General features: G+C 42.5%; 1 protein-coding gene across 1 annotated transcript in view; it reads right to left on the reverse strand.

The window, feature by feature from the left end:
* Positions 1–13,495, reverse strand: part of LOC115113642 (ubiquitin carboxyl-terminal hydrolase 10-like) — a 31,103-nt gene that overhangs the window by 11,617 nt on the left and 5,991 nt on the right. The window contains 9 exon segments of the mRNA XM_029641519.2: positions 967–1,070; positions 1,165–1,223; positions 1,459–1,568; positions 1,689–1,780; positions 6,535–7,245; positions 7,248–7,778; positions 8,636–8,695; positions 9,088–9,133; positions 9,626–9,694. Of these exon segments, the coding sequence (XP_029497379.2) occupies positions 967–1,070; positions 1,165–1,223; positions 1,459–1,568; positions 1,689–1,780; positions 6,535–7,245; positions 7,248–7,778; positions 8,636–8,695; positions 9,088–9,133; positions 9,626–9,694 (1,782 nt within the window).

Here is a 13,495-nt window from a genome sequence, read left to right on the forward strand (position 1 = left end):
ATCAAAAATAGTTCACCTGCTTTTTTGCAATAATCACTGATCTGGCTTACAAGTCAGTCTGTGAAAATAACCTTTTTGTAACAAATTTAACCAGAACCATGTATAATGCACATTCACTAATAATTACTAACTTGTAGCAGGCATTATAGAACATTAACACAGGTCTCAAACAATCACTCAAACCCATGTGCTACAGAGTAGCCAGTTAATCTTTATATTTCAAGTTTAGCCAACTTGGGCCTATTTGCTGGCTGACAAGGTATAATTGTTATGAACACACCGTTCTGTCTGTTTCCAACGGTTTGAAAAGCATGCTAGCCTGTCCACTTTGTTCAGACGTTGAAATCATGTAGCCTACCTTACTTCTCAGAATTAGAATTCCTTATATTTGTGTTTTATGCTTATTGCACAATTATAAAAAAGACTAGACAGCTAGTTTAACAGTCTCTGGCTAAAATGCTGAACACACATTTTCCAGAACCAATGTTCACTGATACTCCTGTTAGTAGTGTCTGCTCTGTGAGCAACTTGAGGAGTTGAGACATAAAAAAGGTATCATTTAGAAAGGTTCCTTCCACTATTACAGTAAAATAATGTCTCAATGTGTTTTGGTGTCCATATGACCGATTCGGTTGGACCAAACCACAAATGGCAAGTTGAAAACGGTTTGTCAGAGAGGAAGAAGTGATCTCTCATCTTTGTTGTTGTGAGTGGCAGGGAGAGGGACTTAGTGTGTGTGTAAATGGTAAGGTGCACACAGCACAGAGGGAGCAAAGGAGACTAGACCAAAAATAAAACATGACAACAATCGGACATAAAAAAGACTCGTTGCGATATTCTGCGCTAAAACATTCAAATTAATAAAAATACATCTCCCAGTCCTAATTGCTAGTACAACCTCAGAGTACACATTACTCATTTTACAGGCCGAAGGTAAAGCTTGCTCTGGATGCCCAATGGCTTTACCTTCTCCGAGAGACTCGATTTGATGAGGGTGAGGAGTCTGTAGATGTAGTTGGGTTCAAAAGGAGCACCTGGGCGAATGTCTTTTATTATCTTTTCACCAGCAGCTATGGAAAAAGCAACAAGGAACACATCAAATGAACATCAACAGGAAATACAATAAACTCCAGCTCTTTTAGAGGATTCTGACAGACAGCTTACCTTGCTGCTTGGCTTTGGATGGCACAGGCATATTGTTGAACTCATTGACAAGCCTTACACTGGAGGGAGAAACAAGGTCAGGGAGTTGTAATCAGCAAAGGAAGTACACACCCAACCCAATGCAGCGGGAACACATTAACACCTTCTCTCAATACTCTTAACACAGTTTAACCAATTTAGTTCAGGCAGGAATTTGTTGTCGCTGCTTATTTGCACACAAACAAGACCTCTATTGATTGTGAGATTTGGCTTTTAAAAACAGCCAGTCAGCTCCCAGGGAGAGAGGCTACTTACAAGTTGTCCATCATGGGTGTGGAAGTACAGGGTCTCTGGGTGTCATTGAACAGCGGAATGGACTTCAACAGGTGATACATGGGGGGGCAAGCAATCAGGGCCTGCAATGTCTTGGGGGTGGCAGTTAAGGGTAAAATCACCTCATTGGAACACTAAATAGACATGTAATGTCATTTTGTTTATGACATGATGTGATTCAAGCATTTCACATGCAACTGAGAAAAGGATACAGCATTGATATAGCACCAGTTTCCCCTGTTGATCAGTCCTCTTGGTTGCAAAGACACTGGTTTGTGTATCAACTTCACATTCTCAATTAGTTCTGAGGATTCAAACAAGTACACATGATTTTGAATACACATCCCTTACTAAAATCAAACAAAAAGTTCAAATAGAAGCTAGTTTGTAAACCCCAGGCAAAAAATAATATCAATTTACACCATGTACTATATAGATAGTGTCCCTTCTTCCAACTCTGCATCATATGACAGTGGCACACAAGGCTGGTTTGTCAGAACAAGGAGATACTGTGCCACGCCTAGGAAGGGAGACTGTCACTGGCAACACAGCTTCCATGGTAACGTGGACAGACATTCCAACATAGAAAATATCAGAACACCACCACATAATCACATTATGGGAAAACAATGGGTTAAAAATAGCAAGCAGTTTTTTGATAGTTACGCCTACTTACATATCATAATATGAACAACCTCAATGATAGAAACATGGTTTTTATAGATAACAGGTTTGCTAAAAGTGAAACGATCATTCCAGGAGAGAAGAGAAATAATTTGCCTAAACAGTAAAGGCACACTCCAGATGAGATACAATCGTATACAGGGTTGGAAATCAAAATGAGATGTGGTAGTGGTGACACCAGTAAGGGGTCCTATAATAGCTTCCTGTTCATTTCCTGTGAGCTGTGAGGGGAACGGCACCTCAGTACCTCCAGGCTCTGATCAGGCCCTACACCCATACAAGGGCACTGCGTTCATCCAACTCTGGCCTGCTCGCCTCCCTACCACTGAGGAAGTACAGTTCCCGCGCAGCCCAGTCAAAACTGTTCGCTGCTCTGGCCCCCCAATGGTGGAACAAACTCCCTCACGACGCCAGGACAGCGGAGTCAATCACCACCTTCCGGAGACACCTGAAACCCCACCTCTTTCAGGAATACCTAGGATAGGATAAAGTAATCCTTCTCACCCCCCCCCCCCTTAAAAGATTTAGATGCACTATTGTAAAGTGGCTGTTCCACTGGATGTCTTAAGGTGAACGCACCAATTTGTAAGTCGCTCTGGATAAGAGCGTCTGCTAAATGACTTAAATGTAAATTTCCTGACAGGAGCGTGCTGTCTGAGCACTGTATTGTGGGTACAAAATAAGCCTTTCCACTGAACGGTGAAGGCAACCACATGGAGCCTGGTTTAATTATTTACAGCCGTAGAGCACAGGAAACAATCAGGTTTATCTAGACAGAAGCACATTAGAATGCCCAGAAGCCCTCTCTCATAAATACCTCAGATGAAAAATCCCACTTTACAAAAAGGATGACAGGCTTAAGTAACCCACTGAGAAGGCCTCTCTGTATATTTCTTCCAGACACAGGACTACATCCATGAGGCCTGAGGAAGCCCAGGGTCATACCACTGAGTGAGACAAGCAATAATCCCGCCAAGACAAAAAACACACATTACCCAGACATGGCAATCCCCCGTCACAGGCTGTTTAAAACCGCCAGTGTACCCTGTGTGGTCCCAACACCTGGAGGCTGTTGTTGGGAAGTGAGTAATCAGGATATGATCCTACATATCATATCCCCTTTAATTAGGCAGCTTACAAGATCAACTCATTATGTAGCGTTGCAATTTTATTTTATATTCTGTGTGTGAGGTCAGAGATTTATCCTGCTCTAGTCTACTGCATCTAAAAATCCATAAGGTTGATGTCATTGTAATGGGACTTAATTAGTGCTGCTCATACATGGTTGGTAAAGCAGTAGCTAAAGCCCACCCTATGCCTGTATTCTCATGAATGCAGTTTGGAATAGAGGCCTTCAACATGTATTAGTATTACTGCTATATACAATGACTCTCTTTGACGCCAGCAAGGCCAGTTGGCTACATGTGAGTCTCCCTGGGCTCACATGGCCTGCTATTCATTCCCCAGCTCCATTCATTGGTGAATTATTTGGGAAAATAGGGTGGTGAGGTAAAGCATGTCATGGAGATGTGTCATAGTAATCTGGGCCTTACCAAGCATTGAGTGTTAGCACCACCTGGTGCTCATGTGTATCAGTCTAGCTAAACGCCCCAATGTTGACACCAAGTGGATGGTAGGCTGAACTTCAGCACATGCATACAGAACATGAAAAGTGCACAAATGAATGACTATTATAATAATCAATGGGTATAGTTTTGTCAACTCACTCTAGGGCTGACCACAATTATCTGAGTGGTTGATAGGCTGTTGGTCGACCAAGATTTTTTAAAGCCGAGCAAAATATATCCCCCCCGCGGCCATCTCAGTGAACTAATCCATCACGGAGGCTTCGGGGGGGATGGCACAGCCCAAGAAGGCGAGTGTGGCGGCACAATGCACGTCTCTCTCCAGAATGTGCACCCTCCTGCTAATTTGTGCACATTCATTGTTTCATAACTTAATTGTGAGAATTGTTTGCTTTTGATTGTTAGGGTCTATCAATTCCCCATGACATATATCACCAGTATATACATGGTTAATTCCAATCATTTCTAATCTACAATGTTTGTTTGGTTACGGTAAAGTCCGTTAAAACTTCTAAGAGGTCGGCATCCAGTCAACGGGACAGTTGTAAATCATGCAGCGCCTTGTGTCAGTCACCATTGCAGATTTGAAAGAAACAACAAATGTCGGTACATATAAGTGTCTTATATCGGATGAAAGCTTAAATTCTTTAATATAACTGCACTGTCCAATTTACAGTAGCTATTACTGCGAAAAAATGTCATGCTATTGTTTGAGGAGAGCTCCTAACAAAACACCTTTTCACAGCGATAGGTTTGATAAATTCACCTCTAAAGGCGAAATGTGTACTTACATTCTGAAATCTTGCTCTGATTTATCATCCAAAGGATCCCAGAGATAACATGAAGTTGTGTTAGATAAAATCCTTTTTCATATCTTAAAAAAAGGTCCATATAGCATGCACGATCGATTTTGTATTTCACTCGTTCAATTTGCAAAGAAAGGAATCTGCGAAAATCTCACCCTAAACGTTGTTTCAATGAGTCAAATCACATTTGTATGTATTCCTCAGAGATCCTAGAACATAACAAGACTTCACTATATTATTATGGGTGTAGTATATCCTATAGGACACCATATTTGGTCAGAGGACCATCTTCATGGCACGCCGATGACGTGAGCGGTCTTCACTTGAACGACTTTGTTTGTCAAAAAAGAACCAATCGGTCAAACAAAGCTAGCTAGATAGCCAATGAGCTGGGCTTTATGGGAGTATCAGGAAACACTGTATGTCGCAAAATGTTGGTGCATGCCTTTTGTTTTTGGACAAAAATTATAAGAATATGGAGTTATGAAGTTATGAAAACGGTTTGTTTTACAAATGTTGAACTTATAATATGGCTACTAATACTGGAAAAGCTAAATCAAAGTCCAAGTACACAGATTTGACGATATTCTTGCAAAAAAATGTAATATGAATGCAAATGTCTTTCACGATTTGCCCATATGTACCTGGGTGACTTCCCACTAAATGTCCTGTAGCTCGCTCATAGTTCAAGTTATCCGTCTGAAACTTTGCACATACACTGCTGCCATCTTGTGGCCACCATCAGAATTAAACCAGAGTGATAGCTGGAACTGGGACCTTTCTCTTCCATTTCAAAGACGGTGGTTGAAAAAAAAACGGTTGTTTTTTTCTTTGTATTTTCTCTTACCAGATCTATTGCGTTATATTCTCCTACATTCAATTCACAATTCCAATGGTACCAAGAATATGCATATCCTTGCTGCCGGGCCTGAGCTACAGGCAGTTAGATTTGGGTGTCATTTAGGTGAAAATTGGAAAAAAGATGAATGCATTCAATATTATTATTATTCCAGTCTTTTACCGTTCTCACTGTCGGAGTGGACAGGTTATTTGCAGAGCGCACAACCACTTATGAGAAACAAGTTCTGGTTTATTTCATTCCATTTAAATTGAGTTGTCAATTTAGTCATTGTCTTTTGTTTGGAGCGCTCCTGTCAATGTTGATAAAGGATGCGCACCTGATTATGCATAGAAGTAGGCCTATAGGTTACCTGGCCTGCGCGCAAATGTCGGCATATAAATGTGCCCATTTGGGGATCTGAAGGTATTTCTGATCGTCTTAACAAACCACCACTAATGAGTGGTGGAACTTCTCAAAGTAATGTTTTCTTCACCTCAAACAGCAAGCAAACAAAGTCTGTTTCTACATCCATTGAGAATTTCAATAATTCCTCAATGTATTTGAAAAACCTTTCCAGATCTCTCCCTTTAGATGAATGTCATGCTCTGATCCAGTGGAAACATCATAAAATAGGCCTACCTGGATACTTCTTATCCCTTGCGCAAATAGCCTACAGCTGCATGTCCAGAGTTCACTGGCACGGGAAACTCTGGGGGCCCAGAACGTTGCAAGGAGCTTCAGGCCAGACCCAAGTTAATAGCTAATACGTTTCAAGTTCGTTACAGACAGGCCACGCGTAGCCAATGTGTTCTATCTGCTGAATGCAATGTTTTCATTGCTTGGCTTTATAGGTTATTGTTACATAGCCACTTTTTAGGTTTGTATCATTTTCATATAGATTTTTGATGAACCACATGACAATGATTTTGAGATCCAAAGATGGTTATAAATTAAATGAAACTTCAACGAAAATGTGCATATGAAAACCAGAACTGGCACGCAGATCGGTAGAAATGCTAAAATATATATATATATATATTTCTTTAGTCGGGGACAGTCCTAACACACTCCAAAGGACATAAGGGTTAACCTGTGAGCTCTTCTTCCTCACACTGTGGGGCTATCTGTGAGAGTACACTACCTGCAAGTTTAGGGGCCATGGGATCCTCTGATACATGGACAGGGCTTTCCTTCACCTCCCCAGCCTTCTCATGCTGCTCCACGGCGGCCAGGGAGGGAGCCACTACCTCCACCACGTTCTTCACCTCCACGTAGGCCTGAGGGCTTCCAGGCAGAGGCTTGGAGTTGTGGAAGAGGCTAGCCCAGGATTTGAAGGGGTTAGCAGCGGGCGCAGCTGTAGAGGCAGGCGACTTAGGCTGATCTGACACTGACGGCTGGGCCTCAAAGTCTGGGGAGGAAGCAGGTTCCACTGAGGGAGCTGGGGCCTGCTGCTGGGGCTGCTCCAATGCCTCAGAGGCCTCCTTGTGTCCGTCTGCACTGATGTCAGCATGGGGCTCAGCCAACCCATTAGCCACCCCACTGTCCTTAGTCTCCTCCTCCTCTTCTTCAGTAGTAGCAGTAGCAATGGTGGCAGGGGGGCTGGCCACAGCAACTGAGGGAGGGGGAGGGGAGGTGGGGCAGGGGCTGTGCCCACCGCTGCCCAGCAGTTCAGGGCTCTCTGGAGCCATGTTCTCAGGCTGCTGCTCTGCAGTTCTGCCTCCCTCTGCCACCCCACTGCTCTGAGAAGAGGAGGAAGAGGAGGAGGCCGCATCTTTACCATCTGATAAAGAGGCGGCTCCACTTGTGAAGTCCAAAGACGATTCATCAGGGCTATCACAAGTCCTCTGATTCACAGCAGCCGACGCTGCTGCCGTAGCGACAGGGGCTGAGGTGGAAAGTCCACCCCTGACAACGTCTTACCAACCATGTCCTGCGACCCGAGGTGAGGGCCGCTAAGAGCGTGTCCATTCACCAACCCCTTTCCAGGAGGCCCGTCCACACCCATGCCACCGCTATTGGGGCCTGAGCCCTCCAAGTAGTTGTAGTATCCTGGCGGGCGCTTTTTCTTTTTCTTCCTCTCCCGCTGGCCCAGGCTGCCCGGGCCCCCGTCCCCATCCTGGCAGTTTTGGTTGCTGTCCATGGCGGAGGGTTCTGAGTCGGGGCCATCGGGTCCGTCCGGGCCGTCCAGGGAGTTGTAGTGTGCGCCGTCTGGGACGTCTGCTGCGGCTGTCTGCGGGACCTTCTGAGACGGCTGGCATCCTAGGATGAACTCTGGAGCCTGGGGGTTCAGAGTGCTGGACACCTTGAAGAGAGGATCCTTCACTCCCACGGGCTCCAAGTCCATCACCTCGTCCACACCAAACTCAATGTGCTGGTAGTCTTCACCTGCAGAGGAGGATATGTCAGTCAGCTTGGGAACATAAGGCACTACAGTTCTGCACTGAAGACAAAGGTTCACACAACACAATAAAATACTGTTGTGACCAATTATTCATACTTACTACTCCAAAACAAATTCCGGCATCATGAAATATACAACACAATTTCCAACTTCATTACCTGTCACAAACTCAATTGAATATATCAAACATTGACCTTGCAAGTTGCTAACATTGCAAATTGAAAGATGATAGGCAGTGAGAGAAACAGCTGAAGGTGAACACGAGGAAAACGTTAGTAAATTCAGATCCAACACTGAAAATGGTACGTCGGGGCTATATAAGACATGACTGGTCATCCATACAAACCAGACACCGGAAACCCTGAGGGGGAATTAAGGTATGGTTAGAGTTCCTTTGAGATTCGCTCTTCTCTGTGGATTAGAGTGTCCTCTGTTAGTGTTTTTACCAAAGGGATTTAATTCCAGAGTCATAATGATGCATTGAGTGACAAACCCTAGCAAAACAAAATACCTATTGTAATTGTTAGCTTCCATATAAGACCATTACTATGCCCTTAAATCCAATAAAAAAGGGTTTTCTCAATCCATCCAGTTAAGTGACGGAGGGGGTATACAAATCAATCACAAGTCAACTTAAAGCACTGCTGCGGTGCCAATGTGTTTAATGCAATAGAGAGGACATATTTAACGGCATCTAAGCATGCAAAGCCTCACAGATCGTACGGACAGGCAAGAGTGAGAGTAAATAGGGGCAAGGTTTAGAAAGCCACCAGTTTTAAGACCTGGGATTGAGTGCTTCAGCAACAAATAATAAGCACAGAGTGTCGGACCCAAAACTCACCGCAAACCTGCCGTCTCATAGACTCCGTAATGTAAGGCACAGCAGGAGTGCAGTAACTTCCTGAATAATTCATACAAATCAGGGTAAAAAATTAAGTGTTATGAGCAGGGGAGGGGTATAGTTGACAGACTTTTTGTAACTTGTTGGCTCCAAAATCCCTGCCCTACAGGTATGCTTGGACATATTCTTACAAGTTAAATGTCATCTTAAAACAATGTCAATTCAGACTTAAACTGTCACTCTCTTACATGCAGTTCAGTCAGGTAGGTCTGGATCCAACTAGCACAAACGGGCGTATGTATGTTTGACTTTGGTCGTAACCATTACATCATGTGGGGGGGCAAGAGTGTTGTCAACCCAGAGATCGCTGGCCGGCCTCATGCGGATGACGATTGGAATGGTCTACAAGACGAACTTAAATAACTTAAGAGTAATCCAGTAGACGTTCTTACCTGAAGACTGACTGACGCAGGAGACTTTGTCATTGAAGGGGGGAAGCTGTCAAAGAGCAGAGATTAGATTACAAATTAAAAATACACTTCTAGTGAAAGTATTAATCAAACAGTGTTAACCTCATAGACCACGACTGCTGTCAGTCTGGGCCTTCCTGCTTATCAATGAATCACATCTGTGCAATGTGCATGTTGGAGGGGGGGCAGATGACAGTACTGATGATAACATGTTATTTTGTGGCTTATATTGTTCACACTCACTAAACTGAGAACATATGCAATAAACCATCGTCTTCTCTGTGTTTTAGACAATGACAGAGTAAATACACACACTGGACTAAATCTATAAACTCAGCGGTTTGAGTGTTAATGAGCTTCCAAAAGGCCATTCTTAAGATCGACCCAGTTAACATTAAGAGCAAACGGTACACCAACACTTAAAACCGTAGACTAGACGGTGTCAAAACAGCTATAAGCTGGGGAAAACGTATGTGAAAAAATGTTTAATTCAAGCCTCATTCAAAACTCTTTGTCTTACCTCAACATAACATCGTGGAGTCACGAAGAACTGATTGATCTCATCAGGGCTGAACTCCCCGAAGATGTACTGCGCAGAGAGAAAATATATATTTACATAAAACATCTGATTCAACATACTGAGGATAATCATGTGCAACCTTTTAAAATCAATATATTATTTATTAAATTACTACATATATTACATGGTATCTTCAATATTAACATGTGTAGAAAACTGTGTGAAATATTGCTAAAACATCCAAGATGCCATGAGAAACACACTTTGAAAAAAGTCTGCTTTCGCCCTCCATTTGTCTACAGAGAACTTTACAGACAAGGAGTACACCTCTTACTGATGAACTGATACAGTTGTGACAGACCCGTTAGATTGCGCCATGGGTTTGGGTAAAAGTAAGGGACAACATGAAAAAGTGACGAGTCATGCAGCATTAGAATGGCAAAATGGCTCCCGGCAGCCCACTTCCCAGAGAACTGAGCCAAATGGAGAGACCCAACTCACTGGCTTCAGCCAATATGTAACACATTCTAAGGGAATGAACTACAAGTAACTATTGTAGTCCCTTTTTTTTGTTTCTTCAAAAGTGGAGCAAAACAATGCTTTTGAAATCTTGGCTGACATTTGGCCACAATGCATTATTTTATCAATCTTATGTCCCCCAATGTAACAACTTAAAAAATGCTCACAATGTTCTGGGGCAGGAAAATGTTAATGGCAGTGAAGTATCATTATTTGGTATGCTGGTCTGGACTTGTGACCCCATGGGTTCATCCAGCTGGGCTTGATATTAATGCTTGCAGGACAAGAATAACAGATTTAAGCTGCCCAAAACTGACAAGTAGATATGTTTTTATTATCACACGATCAAACAATTACTCCAATCAGAATTGGATCAGAGGCCAAATAAAAACCCTACATGACAAAGTGTATGTGATATGCATATCAGCTACAGCCTCATGTCCAAACCGGTGCTGACTTGGAGGCGCCATAAGATGTAGCCAAACTTTAATGAGAATTTTAATTACATAAATATAGGGTAAACAAAAATATAGGGTGACAAAAATAATTTAGGATAATTAACATTAAACCTCTGAAGGCTTGATTCTGTCGACATACTCAGGGCACTTAGTTTAGATCAAATGGTCACAAGACCAGAGGCTGTAGGACAGTGCATGTTGTGGAGGTGGCCAACATTTTGAAACTATTTCATAATAAACTGTCATTTTTTTAAATATTGAGCTTATAATATGAGGGAATAAAAATTTATCAACATTAAGCAAAACTGTTTGATCAGTTTCATCGGTCTCATTGTTTTACTATTATGCGCAGTGGTTATGAATTTTGGATCTGTCGTCCCAGAATTCTCCCAGAGTGTTTTAAACCGTGGACATACAAAAGTATACGGTTGTCATTTTAATGTTGCAATTATTTATAGGCTACCAAAAGATGGCCAAACATCCTCCGGGAGCTCCTTAAAGGGGGCAGTGTTTTATTTAGAGACATGACTTTGCATATTCAAGCCTCAATAAGGAGAGTGCAGCCAACATTTTTGTCTGATTCTCTTCTCTATGGTAAACAATACAGTAATGCATTTTATTTTGTAAAGTGGTTCCTTGTAAAGTTTTTCTATTTTTGGACAAATGACTAAAAAAAGTTAATGTCAAGCCCTGTCCAGGGATTACTCCTTCTAGCTGCACATTTTACACAAGGCTCCACACTAATGTGATTAAGCAAATTGAGTTGAGTACTGGCAAAACTTTTCACACTACACACAACCAAATTCCCCATATTAATAATTGGAAGTGGGGTGGTCATTCGTATTGTTTGAGGATCCATGCAGTAATAAGAATTCAATTTAGTTAATTTACAATGGCCCACGTCTGATGTTTCAAATATTCATAAATATAGGAATCCCCAAATCACACACACAACCACACCCTTCTGCCATTATCAATCAGTTTGAAACTCAACTGGACCAAGGCCAATGTGTGTTCATCTAAATGGGAATCTTTAGGGAAGGCGTTAAAATGTCGGCATGAACCTGACAAGGCAATCCCCCTCCAGACCAGACACTAACAGTGGGATAGTACTCTACCCAGCTGCGTGCTGGCCACAGCAATACACTGCTATGTAAAGATATTTATAGCCAGCATGGGGAAGGCAGGTTACGTTAATCCCAGTGGCACTGTGTAATTGAAGGTCTCTTGCACTTGCTGCACACCGACAGCCCTGCACAGTGGGGTGAACTGGTCCTTCAAATCGCATGGTTGACTTTTCTTGGTTTGGCACATTACAGAATAGCAGGGGCCAAAAACATATCTGCATAACATTACAGCCTGAAAAACCAACCTTGAAGTCTTTCATTAGGCAACAAATAAAAATGATTTCTAAATAAAAACAAGTGTTGGTGGTGCATGGTGAGGGGAAGGTGTCCAATGACATGGAGCAGTAAAGAACAGTTGAAACAAGCTCGCTAACCACACAGAATCCTCCCAGCACTGTGGGACATGAAAAGGGAGACACAGAGAAAAGAAAGTGCAGTTCAAGCATATGTAACTCTTCGCAAATGAGGGCCCAACATTGCTGAAATGGCACTACAAGCGACAAACAGCCAGCTATAATCCAAAGGCCTCGGGAGAACTAATACAATCACAACAGAAAGAATGTCCCTTTGCCTCTTTCTACAGGCGTGCCACACGTACCACACTAAGCTTCCCTCGCTGTTGGTATGGATTGAGGATTACCACAAAATGGCCATCTGTATAACTTCAACATGCTCCAGTGAGACGGCGTGCACACACACTTTTAATGAATGTTGTTACAGATCAGAGAGCAGGGGTGGGGCTTACATTCTAAGGTGGGATCCATATGAAATATAAAGCACGATGACATTGTCTCTGATAAAAGGAGCTAAACTAGAGAAACTGAACACATGCAAATGTCTAATGTTAGTATACTTTACGTCAACAGAGTAGAATGATAATCATATATTACAGAGAGCATTCAATGAGGCTTCCGTTTAACAAAACGACATCCAAAATGTGCTTTATGTGGAAGAAGGGTTTAAGGAAGTGGATGGGGCAGATGGCTTAGAGGGGTGGGGGTATATTGAGAGAAAATATGTCAAACAGCAAACAAGCTGATAAGAGCCAGTCAAACAAGTTGTTTCACTGGAATTTCTAGTTACCAGACATTACCAACTCCCACCTGATGCAAAGAATAACAAACCACTACCCCATATACCTACAAGAACTGGGACTACCTCATCACTACTCAGTGTTCCCTATTGGACTGGGACTCAGCCAGCCCTGCAAGGCCTCACAAATTGAAATGCAAAAAGTCACTATTAGCAAACTTGGCATTCCTTGAATATGTAACACTACAAATAAGGTCAAACACGTTTCGAATAAACCAATGATGCATGTCGGGGCTTGTGTATAACATTCTTATGAAGAAATGAGCTGACAGTGAGTGACGCCCAAGAACTGAAAAAACATTGAGCAGAGACATGACAGAGAAGACGACTATAATTTATTCACGTAAGAGACACTTTAATACGGGGCGATGTCATTCAAACACTACCAACAGCGGATGGGATTCTCTGAGGCCATTGTGTTGCAGGATCTTTCAAGAGTAAGACAAATGGGAAGGCAAGCCCAGCTCTTTAAACACAGCTCCACCCTGCTGTTCAGAAAAATACCTTACCAGCCAGGCAACTCTGAGCCTCATGTGCCATTTCCATAATGTTGAATCAGGAGCTCACCATTCAAAAGATGGCCACCACCAGCATATCAGATCATGCTTGGAAATTAACCATAACACTTTCCATAGTTAAAGTTTTTTAAATTAACACATCAGATCATCACTGTG

The sequence above is a fragment of the Oncorhynchus nerka genome, linkage group LG28 (genome assembly GCF_034236695.1).
Source record: "Oncorhynchus nerka isolate Pitt River linkage group LG28, Oner_Uvic_2.0, whole genome shotgun sequence".
Taxonomy (NCBI): Eukaryota; Metazoa; Chordata; class Actinopteri; order Salmoniformes; family Salmonidae; genus Oncorhynchus; species Oncorhynchus nerka.